The sequence below is a fragment of the Euprymna scolopes genome, chromosome 28, assembly GCF_053919585.1.
Source record: "Euprymna scolopes isolate OS-2025 chromosome 28, ASM5391958v1, whole genome shotgun sequence".
In the NCBI taxonomy this organism is placed as follows: domain Eukaryota; kingdom Metazoa; phylum Mollusca; class Cephalopoda; order Sepiida; family Sepiolidae; genus Euprymna; species Euprymna scolopes.
In genome coordinates this window covers 82,694,350-82,709,022 of record NC_136509.1, presented here as the reverse complement: position 1 = coordinate 82,709,022, position 14,673 = coordinate 82,694,350, and the positions used below count along the sequence as shown (strand labels likewise).

The 14,673-nt window shown below is 31.8% G+C and overlaps 1 protein-coding gene across 11 annotated transcripts in view; it reads left to right on the top strand.

The window, feature by feature from the left end:
* The window catches only part of LOC145249704 (protein DENND6A-like), a 242,388-nt gene that overhangs the window by 91,502 nt on the left and 136,213 nt on the right, over window positions 1–14,673 (top strand). For all 11 annotated transcript variants that reach the window (XM_080111567.1, XM_080111570.1, XM_080111564.1 and 8 more), the window contains exons 2-3: window positions 1,888–1,926; window positions 6,027–6,069. In XM_080111567.1, coding sequence (XP_079967693.1) covers window positions 1,888–1,926; window positions 6,027–6,069 — 82 coding nt within the window. The remainder of the gene's footprint in view (window positions 1–1,887; window positions 1,927–6,026; window positions 6,070–14,673) is intronic.

Sequence of the window (14,673 nt, the reverse complement as noted above, 5' to 3'; positions counted from 1 at the left end):
TCTCTCTCTCTCTCTCTTTATCTATTTGTCTGTATATCTTCACTTTTCTATCAGTACTGCTCTCACAAATATAATTAAAAAATAATGCTTCATCTTCAACAATATTGCAGTATTTTCAGTCATTAGGAATTTCATGACTCCCATCCCTTTTCCACGTTAGACCTTGATGAGTGTTGAAAAAAAAAAATTAGTGATAGAATTAATTCTTCCAAATAACTATCACCTTCCAAATATTAAGGCTTTATTTCGTTGCAGGAATCCATTCTGTAGAAAGTTCATTTTGAGGTGATTATCCTTCAAAGAATTTTTTAAGAAAAATGATACATTCCTACGTCATCTCTTGATATTTTTATTTAATTTATTTTTTCTTGGGTATTGAAAGAGTGAATTATTGATTAAGTAAATAAACTAAAAAATAACTATTTCATAGAAACCTAGCTGGGACACTTAATATTCCTTTTGAAATGAACTTTTATATACACATATGTGGTAACTTCCTTCAGTCTTGACAGGCTGGATATCTGCTTGCATGTGGAATTTTTGTGGCAAGAGTTGCGCATTGTTGCATACCAGTGGCAAGTAAAGGTTCAGGACGGCTAGAAACCATGCCGAGATAAGCAGAGAGCAACATACAGCGCTTATAATTGGCAAATGGTCAACTCATCTTGTATTAGCCAGGCTCAATATTGCTTAACTTTGGTGATCTGATGAGAACCGGTGTGTCAATGCAATATATATAGTTTATTTAAATTATATAGTTTATTTAAATTATATAGTTTATTTAAATTATATAGTTTATTTAAATTTCATTCAGAAGAATTTAATTTTTCAAAACAAAAATTTATTATTTATTTAGGCTCATCTCCTCAGAGGAAAATAACTTTTCCTCTGAGATGAGCCTACATCGAAAATCCATGGGTTAAGGAAAGTACTCTGAATTGTATTCTTTGTTCAAATAATAAATGTTTTTGTTTTGAGAAATATTTTTCTGAATGAAATTTAAATAGTTTTATTTTTATTTTATTTTTTTTTGTTTTTTTAAATTATCAATTTCATTTGCTCCATGAAGTATATTGAGCTATTCCCTTTTTGGCTGGGATTGTCTTATATAAAAATACTACCTCCTAAAAATATTTTGTAAGACTTCATGCTACGATTCAATAATCATTCCTATTCACCTCAGGATTCTGATATATATATATATATATATATATATATATGCACACACAAATTGGTATTTATTATAGAGTGAAGAATTATTACCGAAAAGTTTCATACTATCAGAACCATATTTACCAGTTGATGTAGAATTGTAAAGACAATAGTTTTTATCCAAAGACGTTTTTTTGTATTATCTTAAAACTAGCTGTATATTCCCGGCATTGACAGATTTAAACTTATAAGGCTATCATAATAAAACGAGTATATATTCCTGTTGAGAGGGACAGAAACTGATTTTTAGTAAATCTTATTTAGTCACTACTTCTACACATTGATCTACTATGTGTAACTGTGTTTCATAATATTTCAGAGGTAAAACCTCTTTATCAAATAGCGGGTGTTTCCAATGTCTTGAATCTTGTTTGGACTGGTTATGTTTGTTTTTTTTTTTATGGCAGAACTGTAAGAAATGTTAGTGACCTGCAGCAAACAAAATAAAATCAGATTACATCTTTTTATAAACGATTACATGATTCCCATAAAATTTATTTGTAATTGTTTTTTTTTTTATTTTAAAATATTTTGTGCATTAAATTGATTTTAGTAAAGTGTTTATTATATGAATTTATTCTAATATTAAAATTGAATTCATTAGCTATATATATTTTTTTAAATACTTTTCGTCGTATTTGTTTACTAAACTTTGTTTTCTCTAATTCTTTCCAGCTCATATATCCTGGCCACATTAAATTAACAGAAAAAGAGGTAAGACAGATTTATTTAATAAATATCTTAGTGTACTATTTATAATTGTTAGTGTTGGGACAATCAATTTGAATCAGAAAAATTGGAACTTTTAGCGGTATCTGAATCTGATTGTCTATTTTCCGATGCCAAAAACGGTTCTTTGAAAAACATGGGGGGGAGGGTCTTTTTTTTTTTTTTTTTTTGTATGTGTGTGTGTAATAGTAATAAAATGATAAATATTACTGTTGGTAAAAATTAAATCTATATATCCCCCCCCTGTGTATTTTTACGCTTGCAAAAATATATGCACATATTGTATGCATTTTCATGTTAATCTGCAAATAAAACCAATATTACCAAGTTTCAAAACGAATCAAAATCTGTAATTGTATCGGAAGTCTTTGATTAAAATTCAGATACCCAATTTTTGTGGAATTTTAGCAATTGGTATCAGATATCAATAAATATCCAACAAATTTCAGTTTCTTTGGACATTTAACATTTTTATAGGGGACCTAACATGGGAACAAGATCCCATTTGAAAGTTCAGATATTTCAAATATGCATTAAATTTCATCCATAGCCATTAGACCCTATTTAATCAAGATTCCTTGAATTTCAATTTTAAGCCTTCAATTTTAAACATTTTCTCGAATCAAAACTTGGATCCAGGTTGAGATAAGGATTCAAGACAGAAGATCTAGTTTCATATCTTGATTTTAATTTTGATAAGAGGACTTAAAAGTGGTGCAGATCTCTTCTGTTTGGTCCATTAATTTTACCTGTCTGGCACAGGTGTCCTTATTATAGTGTGTGTGTGTTAATCATGACACCTTGCACTAATGATTTCTGAAAGGATGAAATAGTAGTGTCTGATTCGAATTTTAGTATGTTATTATGGATGATAACGACTACTAGTTGTCAGAAATCACAACTGTGAAAAGCTGAAATTTTAACAAATATTAGGTTTTCAAATTTTGTCCTTTAGTTTTGGACGCTACTGTATATTTGCGCATGCATAGTGGAGCACTCTAAGTTGATTTGCACTTGCCAAATTCTAATTTTTCAATTTTGATCCTTAGCAGCTATTTTTACCGGCTAAAAACCAAATGGAATTTGTTCCACGGACCCAATTCCTTTACATATCAAGTTTAAAGTCTGTAAACCAAAAATTAACAGTAGTTTGGTGGAGACTGTTCTGCACACACAGACATGGTCAATTCTATGTGAAGATGAATTATGAGAATTACAGTTTAAGCATTCAGTTTATTTGAAGACTTTGACCTGATGAGATTGCATTTCAAAAGAAATTGCAACTGAAACATGTATGTACATGTGTAACCAACACTGTTTGTATAAATAAAAGAATTTACATTGTAATACAGCTTTACTTGTTATTGAGCACTTTTTATCTTATGTTATGGATGATAACGACTACTAGTTGTCAAAATTTCAGCTTTTCACAGTTGTTATTTCTAACAAACATTAGGTTTTAAAATTTTGTGTCATTGGATTAGCATCTAGGAAAGTACAGCAATACAATCGTTATGATATATATATACTTACTTATATATATATATATATATATATATATATATATAAGTATGGTTTTGTTAGCATAATCATTTAATTTGGCATCTTCTGACTATTCTCATCCTAAGTGTCATTTTTACGTTTTGGTAAATGTAACCTGTGAGGCAGTGGCGAGAGTACTTATAAAAAATCAATTGTAAAAAGTGACCTTCTCCTGAAGGCTGAAGGTTCAATCCTCAGTGTGGGTGACCAAAAAATACAATTGCGAATTACTTCAGACCTCTATCCAGTCATGACTGAGAGAACGAGAGCACCCCCACCCCAACTGAAGTAAATCAAGGATTCTGTTTGAAATTCCGTCCAGATTCCCGAGTTTGACAAACCTTCCAGAATTCAACAAGATATATCTGAAGAAGGTTAGAGGTTGCATCAACTAAAATGTTATGAAAATGACACTCAAGATGAGAACAGTTGTCCAAAAATTCAAAATAATATGAATAGCTAATCCTCATCTCAAAAATTCAGAAATGTATGCTTGTTTAAGCTTTTCCGGAATTGGAACTCGTTAGTTTATAATCATTCAGTATTATACTCCTATACCATCAAGACTAGACAAGGCATTCTTAAGGCATATGTTTAGTCTCTTGTCATATGGCTGCAAAATCTGCCTCCAAATGCTTAAACACATCAATAGTGCAGAAATTTGGTTTGTGAGATAAATGGTGGGGGACATTTGGAAAGATCACATTTCTAACAAGGAAATATGGACTAGATCTGGGTGCACGAATGGATTGCTAATGGAAACTCATGAGAAGATAAATGATTTTCTTTGGACATATTTACCGTCAAAAAGGCACAGAACATCTGGTATTGGTTGGTAGAATGCCAGGATCGAAAAAGTAAAGTCGACCAAGATACACTTTGATGGACAACTTGATCGATTAAATAGAATTATTGTTCAAAGTTCAGCTGTTTCGGGCTATGGATAGCCGCCCGTATTGAAGAGCCATTGTCGTCAATACTGTTAAACGGTAGGGCTGCCACTGATGATGCTGGTTAATTTAGATGTCCTCTTAGTCAACCAATTGATGTCTTTTTTTTATGAAACTAAAACTTTTTTAATGGTATTTTCTCCCAAACATGGCATAGTTCACTTAGACGTAAAGAAGTACCATTTGAGACCAAATTTACAGGGGCACTATGTAGGGAGTTGAGCAGCGAGATGTTTGTTCACATTACACTTGAATTTCTGCATGTCGGTACAGCCAGGGAAACGGAAACCCGGGAGAGAATTCCAAAGTTCAGCAGTTTGAGGGAATAAAATATTTGAGTAGAAGGCTTTCCGGTATCTATGGGATTATTGTCAAAAGTTGGCCTGCTTTGTTTGGGCTATGGATAGTTGCCCGCATTTGAGAGCCGTAGTCGCCAACACTGTTAAATGGCAGGGCCACTAATGTTTATAAATTATATGCATTTTTTTTTTTTTTTTGCGTAGAGTATGTGGCTGTTATTTTATTCAAACTAAATACAATTTGAAAAGCTGAATTACTTGTATTAGAAAAAAAAACGTTATTCAATTTTTTATTACATGATTAAAATTTTTATTTTATTTAAGACTTTTTTTTTTTTAATTTTCAAATTAAACTTGTGCAATAATGTTTTCAAAGATCTGACCCAGTTTCTACATTCAAAAATTCACGCCAACCATGTAAAATGTATGCCGATTCAGACTTTACATTAACTGTCAACATCTGATGTATACATTTCTATCATCATGAAGGACTGATCCCATCTAGTTAATACCACCAGCAAAAAAAAAGAAAAAAAAAACGGTTATGTTTCTGAATTTTTTTTTTTTTTTTCCTATTATTTAGATTCCTTAGACTACTGTCCTCATCTTGAGTGTTGAACTCTGGAATTTAGACGGAATATTGAACAAAACCTTTATTTACTCTTATTTTGCTCTCAGTCTGTCAGCCTTGACTGGATAGAGATCCTAAGTAATTTGCAATTGTATTTTTCGGTCACCCACATTGAAAATTGAACCTTAATTTTTTTTTCAAAGTACTTTAACCACTGCGTCATAGATCCAAGATACACTTGAAGAAGGTCGGACGTTACATCGCCCAAAACGTTATAACTAGGGCTCCACGTTAAAAAACGACCCTGGTGTCTAACTCTATCCCGTGCGGAGGCATTGTAAATAGGAACTAGGGCTATGGAAAAGAGAATATTATCATTGCTTTAACTCTCTAGTATATATCCGACACAGTTAATCAATCGAGAATCAAATCACTCTATCTAAAAACATGTAAGATATTGATATATACTAGAGTCAAAACAATGAAAAGAATATTCTGTTGTCATATCCCTAGTTATAACACTCAGGATGAGAACAGTAGTCTGAAGAATTGAAATAATTTGAAGTTGTTTTAACAGCGGAAGTCTTATTTAAAAAAAAAAATGATTTTAATTGTTTAATGAAAAAACTCTACATTTGCTTTTCTAAATTTTTCAAATGTAATGTTTTAAAAATGTGACAAAGTTTCTCTCTAAAAAAACAAAATATCTTTTTTTTATTTCAGAAAATGAATATCTGTTATCTTTCCTTTCCGGACTCCAATTCAGGTTAGTTTACCTTTTCATATAGTTTAACTGTTTGACTCAAATTGTTGATTCATTGTGTCAGAAGTCGTTCTCGATAATATTAAGAGTATTGAGTATTGTTTCATCAAAAGGAGTTCGAGATGCTGCAAGATATAAAATATGGAGAAAAAAAAACTGGTCATCCGACTGCTTGTGCATTATAATTGATTATCTAAAAAAAAAAAAAATAAAATAAAAAAACACTTATGTAGTTATGTGTCATGTCGAAATTAAAATGAGAAAATTTCAAAAGATTACGAAAAATAGATCTGTTAGATTTTTTATATATATATATATACACACACACACACACACACACACAAAAGCTTTAATGATTCGCCATTTTTAATTTGAAATAGCAAAAATAAAGTGAAAAGAAGAGATAAGTCAGTTTGTCATATGGAATTGACAGTATGAGAATAAATCATTAAAACTGACTTTTAGTACTCTTAATTAACAATTATGATGAAACTGGATAATTTGATTTTCTTTTTTTTTTTTTCTTATTTTTTTTTTTTTTTTCTATAATTATTTTTCTAGTTGATCATGTTAAAAATGTTTTGGAATTTTTTATTAATTTTGACATGACACGTAATTATGTAATAGTATTTTTACTTAAAACACTTTTTTTTTTTTTCATCCAATTATAATGTACAAGCACCATTACCTGTTCTAAGATTTTTTTTTTGATATTTTTTTTGTTTTGTTTTAAAGATAAGACAACACTGAAGTAATGTTATCATTACTTCAGCAGCAGAGTTACTAGCAGAGTTATCTATTATTATTTGCATAAGAGATAAATATAAAAATCTACAAAAACAAAATGTTAAAAATACATACTAATAGAAAAAGGGTAGTTTATGTAGCAATATATGACCAAACATTTGTAATCAAAGTGGGAGCAAAGCAATACCTACTGGCTTCCAGCGCAAAACTAGATCAAACATCACATGACTTAACTTTCTCGCACCTGTCAATTTCACTTTATAAATGTTAACTTTACACACCACTTCTTCTCCCTTCGTGGCCGAGATGGTTAGGTCTCAGGGTTTTTTCCATTTCATTTCCACCTTCGCGTCAAGGCTTCCGGGTTCAAGCCTACCTTCCTACTAAAATTTTTTTTTTTTGTTTTTTACAGGAGGGTTGTTTTGATCTACCCCCCCCCAACACACACCTCCAAACACCCGGGCAATGCTGGGTACCCCCCCCCGCTAGTATATATATATATATAAGTTCAATCAACCATGTCTTTATTTCTTTCTAAAAAGATTCATTTCCAGTGGATCATTTTGTTAATACTTATACAGCCATAATGCAGTTACATATCTTAATTTTTCTACTAGTATAACTCCTCATCATTTTGGAGTGATGTTGGCTAGTTGATTAACGACCCCAACTAAAGGCCTAAGTGTTACAAGTTCAAATCCAATTTGTTCCACAGAAATGCTTTCATTAAAACCACATCAACTTTATTTACCTCCAGAAGAGGAGGTAACTAAAATAACCCTATCAGAAGGCCAATGCTTTAGAGTTTAAAAAATAAATAATTTACATCCATTGAGCTAAAATACTGAGACTGATTATTAATATGAAAATTGCATATTATAATTCTTGTATAATATATTTAAAAAAAAAAAATGGGTGGGGCTAGTGTAATATGTTCTGTAATATCCTTGTCCTGGGCATTATCTCCCCCCTTTTGTGGAGGGAGCAGGAGGACAATGTAGTACATGTTTGTTTGTCATGATACCATCCTTGCAGGCTATCAAAAATATGTGTCCAGAGCAGGAGTCTCCAAAGTTTTTGAACGAGAGGCCATATTGCTGATTCATTAGAACTACACAGGTCAAAATAAACGAATATGACTTGGACATGCTTTATGCCGTTTTGATCATTAGGGTTGCTTTTTAGTGGAACTGGTTCTCCAAAACTTCACTCTTTTAATCATTTTCTTAAGATAAAGAAAAACCACCACTCTATTGTCACGCATTTTCAGTTTTTAAATTTTTCATGAATATTTTTGTTTTCCATAAGAGCTTCACGGGCTGGATTAAAGTTTTTTTTTGGTTTTTGCAGGCTTATATAGAACTATCCACAATTTTTGGAATAACTACTAATCTCATTCAGTACTATTGAATGCTACAGACAGTAGACCTCAGGTTTTATATCAGTTTTTGGTGGGCCAAATCTGGCCTGCAGGTCATAGTTGGAGACTCCCAGGTATAGAGAGAGCATATATTTGCTAATTTACGTTCTCTCCTATTTCGACATATAAGTTCACAAAAGTTAACTTGTACAAAATCCACTCAGATGAATTGTTCATGGTGTTGAAGGCTTATCCGCACGTTTTGGAATAACTGCTAATCTCGGTCGGTGCTATTGAATGCCGCAGACAGTAGATTTATATCAGTTTTTCTTCTAGATGTATGTCTTAATGAAGACTTCAGGTGCATTTCTATCAGTGTTTTTTTTTTAAGTGTCATCGGATACAAACCTGGACATTTCTATATCCTGACATAGTAGATACAATGCCTAGCATTCTCAAATGGTCACCCATCTAGTACTGGCCAAGCTCATCATTGCTTAACTTTGGCGATCTTGTGAGAACTGATGTGTCAACGTGATTATGCCATATATATTACAATAGAAAAATGTGAGCATGAAAATAATGTTTAAGCTTAAACATGGAAAAGAAAAGGACAAGATATTCTAGTAAAAAAAATATAAATTTATAACTTAAAATATTGCAGCATTAAGAATTGATTATATAATGTTAAATTGAATTAAAAAAAAAATTCTTAATGCTGCAATATTGTAAGTTATAAATTTATTATATTTTTACTTGTCCTTTTCTTTTCCAGTTTTAACAACTAGCCCTTTATTTTCCATGTTTAAGCTTAACCATATTACTTTTCATGCTCGCATTTTTCTATTGTAATCCATGGTTTTTCCAGGTTTCCAAAAATCCATTTGTCCTTTGTTTAATTTCAGTCTTATTTTTGTTTTTGCTTCCATAAACATACACATATTTAATAACAATGTACAGCACTCGTCTGCTTCAATAAAATCCGCCAATTATCTCCCTTTCATTCTGTCTGTTTCACTTGTTGTCTTCTCTTTTCGCGATAGCAGTGAATTAGTAGCAACACTAGTCGCTTCAGTGACGTGGTTGCTATGAAAACCAGTCATAAAAAACGTTGCTTTTTTTTTTTTTTTTTTTTTTTTTAACGATTTTGAACACCAGTAAATTCATAACTTTTGTTTTACTGAACGAAAATTGAAATGTCTTTTTTTGTTTTCACAATATAGCTGAGAAGGTGATCTATAAACTGTAATAATTGTTTGAAATTTGGTCGAAAAATGAGTAAGCAGTGAAGCTTTAGAGCAGTTCTAAATGACTGAAACTGCCACTTAACCATATATTCAAACAGTAGTGTTTGAATATATTGATTATAGTTGTAGACTTCATGAACTTTTATGTTTCGACCAAAATAATCCAAGTCTTTGGAAATTGCCATTTTCGGTTTGATTTAAATGAGTTTTATTGAAAATCTCTCGTGAAGAATATTTGTATCAAGAATCAGAATTAATAATGTTGTTTTACTCTCTTGTCTGTTTTCATCTGTTAGTTACGATGACATCCATTTTTACTGTCGCTCATGTCATCATGAACTCTACTATTTTTAGCTATAACCACCAAAATGCTCAGACATTTTTTTAACTCGCTGAATTTCTCGATTTCTTATAACCGTTTATTTATAAAAACAGATGCTTTTCATTTTTATGGACGCCGCCATCCACCTAAAAAATGTATTTCTCCATCTCTCCTAAATGATAACGCAGTCAAAATTTGCTAAATTTGTTGTGACAATGGGAGACTAGAATGGATACTTTTGAGATGTGTGGATTCAATTTACCAATAAAACAAAATTGCTATTTCAATTTTCATCTTTTTTTTTTCCTTTTTCTGTTTCTTTGTTTTTCTTTTCCTGTTCTTCGTTTCTTTTCTTCGTTTCTTTTCTTCGTTTCTTTTCTTCGTTTCTTTTCTTCGTTTCTTTTCTTCGTTTCTTTTCTTCGTTTCTTTTCTTCGTTTCTTTCATTCGTTTCTTTCATTCGTTTCTTTCATTCGTTTCTTTCATTCGTTTCTTTCATTCGTTTCTTTCATTCGTTTCTTTTTTTGTTTCTTTTTTTCGTTTCTCTTTTTTTCGTTTCTCTTTTTTTTCGTTTCTTTTTTTTTCGTTTCTCTTTTTTTTTCGTTTCTCTTTTTTTTTCGTTTCTCTTTTTTTTTCGTTTCTCTTTTTTTTTTCGTTTCTCTTTTTTTTCGTTTCTCTTTTTTTTCGTTTCTCTTTTTTTTCGTTTCTCTTTTCGTTTCTCTTTTCGTTTCTCTTTTCGTTTCTCTTTTTTTTCGTTTCTCTTTTTTTTCGTTTCTCTTTTTTTTCGTTTCTCTTTTTTTTCGTTTCTCTTTTTTTTCGTTTCTCTTTTTCGTTTCTCTTTTTTTTCGTTTCTCTTTTTTTTCGTTTCTCTTTTTTTTCGTTTCTCTTTTTTTTCGTTTCTCTTTTTTTTTTCGTTTCTCTTTTTTTTCGTTTCTCTTTTTTTTCGTTTCTCTTTTTTTTTTTCGTTTCTCTTTTTTTTTCGTTGCTCTTTTTTTTTCGTTGCTCTTTTTTTTTCGTTGCTCTTTTTTTTTCGTTTCTCTTTTTTTTCGTTTCTCTTGGTTTTCTTTTTTTCTTGGTTTTCTTTTTTGTTTTTGTTTTTTTTGTTTTTTTTTCTTGTTTTTTTTTTAGGGGGGGGTTCTTGGGGAGTTTTTTTTCTTGTGTATTTTTTTTTTTTTTTCTTCTTGGGTTTTTTTTTTCTTGGTTTTCTTTTCTTTTTTTTTTTTACGATACAAATAATACAATTGTAAATTACTCTAGAGTTTTACACGGTCATGGCTGATGAAATGAGAGTATGCAACCAATATTCTGTTCGAAATACTATGCAGATTTCCAAAGGAGGTCAGGTTATATCGAACAAAATATTGTGCAAATAAGATGGACGCAGTTGTCTCAATAATCCAAATAATAACTCACTGCCCTCTGGTCAACAGTTTAGTTCCATCTGACCACAAACAAATCTGCTGATGGATATTTTTTTTTTAATATCGTAAAGCTGTGCAAGTGTGCATGCACTCAACATTGCCAAACACTAATGGAATTTTTTAATCATGAATTATGAGTTTAGCATTTTTTTTTTTGTTTTTTTTGTATTTACTCTGTATAATTTGTGTTTTAATTAGATGGTCTATCAGGCATGTGTATACACTGATGTGTGAAAGTGAAACTTGGAAGTTAATCAGAACAGACAACTCTAAGTCTGCAGCAAATAGTGTAAGATAAAAAAAAAAAAATATTCTAATTTTCTGAAACAAAAAAAAAAATGAAAATATATTTCATAAATTACTATATCTATAAAAGTTAAAATGTCTGTGTGTGTACATTTCCCTACCAAATAACTACCAATAGATTTGACATAAGGGGTATTGAGATTTTGGAAAACCTTTTTAATCGTTTTCGACCAGAAATTTGGCTTTTAAGGGGGTCAAAGTTCAACAATTTGACCTTTGAGACCTACCAAACTCCTCCGCCAATTTTGGCTCTAAACACTTAAAATTTTAGATATAGGTTACCTGCACATGAATCTAACTTTATAATATGATTAGAGTCCAATACAAATGTTATGGGGGTCATAATTGAGGTCAAAATTTAAAAAAAATTGACATCTGCGATCTCTATCAAATTACTCGGCCAATTTTTGGTCTAAACATTTGAAATTTTACATAAAGTGTATTCAGACATAGGACAAGCTTTTTAATTGTTGTTTTGCTGAAAATTTGGGTTCCAAGTGGTCAAAGTTCAAAAGATTTTACATTTGCGATCTCTATTAAGCCAATTTTGGGTTATAAACATTTGAAATTTTACATAAAGGGTATTCAGACATGGAGCAAGCTTTTTAATCGGTTTTTGGGCGAAAATTTGACTGGCAAGAGGTCAGTTTACAAAGTTGACCTTTGCAGACTCTACCAAACTCCTCCGCCAATTTTGGGTATAAACACTTGAAATTTTAGATGTAGGTTACTTGGACATGGGCAAACATTTTAATTTAATTTGAGCCCAAAACAATAAATGTTAAGAGGACAACATAAGGGTCAAAGTTAAAAAAAATTTAACGACTGCGGTCTTTACCAACTTTTCTCTATGGTAGTTAAGGAAGCCTATTATAGAGAAAGGCATACATATTCACACTTTTAATATATACATATGCACATAAAGTTATGAACAGTACATAGGACCCAAGCAAAGCCGGGTATTTTTATAATACTAAAAAGAAATTAAAAATGGGAAACCACTAACATTTTTATTTTTATGCAAAATATAAGTATAATGCTAATTCTTTCTGATACTGTTTGCTGCAGACTTTGAGTCACCTGTTTTTCTGATTTCTCAAACAGGCAAGTGACGGTTGAGGACTTGCACTGCAGAGAGGAAAATGAGATGCATGTGATTAAGACCGGTTTGAATCTCAGGAAGATCAAAATATTTAGTTTTCGCTTCCCCCAGATGATGGTGGGAAGGAGGGAAAGCGTTCCCCATTGTCCAAATCGAATAGCAATTGTCTGATATAAGGAGAAACTCCACATTGATCAAAAGCTGATTGCTTTCTGGACGTTTCGGCAAAGCCGAGAACACAATCTGTTTGAATTTAGTTTCACAGTGTTTCTACTAAAAAGCAAGACAAACAGGGGACAGAGCGAAATAGCGCGAAAAGTCAACATAAATAAATATAGAGGCGACGCGCGTTCCCAAATCAAAGATATTATTATCTAGGGGTATATAAACACTTCTAAGCGATAGTAAGCCCCCCCCCTCCGGACTGTCAGCGAAAAAAGCCTTTTCGAGACATACAAAAAATGCGTGTGTGCATTTGCCTTTTCTATATATAGACTGCAAAACAGTAAAGTTTTGAACGTCTGGTCTCTGTAGCCAGTTTTCAATTATGTTTACTAAATTTCATGTAGTCAAGATTGCCTGCACTTCTTGACTCCCTGTTTCTGCTCTGTAGATGGGATGACAGTGACAAGCAAGATATGGTCCTTTCTGATCAAAGATTATCTTTCTGTCAGATAATGTGAAAGGTTTTCTCCCCCCCCCCCATGTTAAAAATGGCTTTCTTGCTGCTTGCCCATGTCTCCATATTCAGCCAAATGGACAACAGAAACTGGAAGTCAACAAGAGCTGATAATCTTAACTATATCCTAAATTTGTAATGTTTTGATTCTCTCTCTGCCTCCTCTCCTCCCCACTGGAAATGACTACTTTTCTCATCCCTGGAAGATGAAGGTTTCAATGTGTGTGTGTGCGTGTGGTGAGTCATCACCAGCAGTGTAATCCTTAATGCATTAGTCCCTCCCTCCCTCTCCTCCCCCAGCTGCAGCTTCCAATATTTTCTTTTCTCTACCCACCCCATTCTTTAACTATGGCCTCCTTTTTTTTTTCTAAAAAGCTTTTGAGGCGAAATTATTCACCTTATTTTCTTTTCTTTTTTTCTTTTTTTAAATAGCATATTTAACGTTTTCATCAATTCCATTATATTTCTGCTTTCAATGTCTTCCTTTTACTAGACAATAATAATGGTAAAATGAATAATGATTGAAAATATTCAAGGTGTTTCAAATATGCTGAATTGGTAACCTCCTAACCTCTCTTCCTTCAATTTTCATCTCTCCCTCTCACTCCTCTTCTTCGGCCATCACTTCTACCATTTAGAATCATACGCGAGTCATATCTATATGTGTCATGAATTTATCTTTCCATCATTTATTCTACAACAGCACAAAGTGCACGCTATCTGAATCCATGCCATCCTGATCATAAATTCTGTTCCCCCCACCTACATCAGTGCTTATGTTCCCTTCTCCATTATCAATATATAAGAGGAGCTGACAAACCAAGGTGTTAATTCTTTTTAATGAATTTCTTAACCCATTTAGTTGTTTTACTGTAGCTCTTCAACCATCTGACAAGTGTATCATGTGACCTTTTTAAAGCATCTGGTCATGGAGAGAGAAGAGGTAGGGGGATAGAGAGAAATAGATAGGGGAAAGAGATAACTGTTATAAGATGTTATACACACTTTTATTCTACTTTATTATCGCTCTTGTGCCTGAAATACAAAGAGTAGTAAGTGTGTGCATGTGTGTATATAAATGTTACTATCAATTGCCAGTGAGTGTGACTAAGAGTAACTTAGTCTCTCAAACAGTTATGTCTTGAGCACAGCAACTAGTTACAGTGTCATTAGTTTCATTGTTATTAATTTTCTCCTGAGAATTAATGATCTGGGCAGAAACATTGTACTGGATTTGAATGCTTGTAAAAAAATAAGCAAACAATGAATGTTTTTTATAAAAAACAACATTCTTTTATTTTAACATTTAAGAAGCATTTTTAAGAAATCTAATGTTGAGCTAATTAAAATGCATATACCATCAATAGTATCACACTAATAAAAAAAAAAAATAATACACACTTGAACTCTATTTTGTTATTGTTT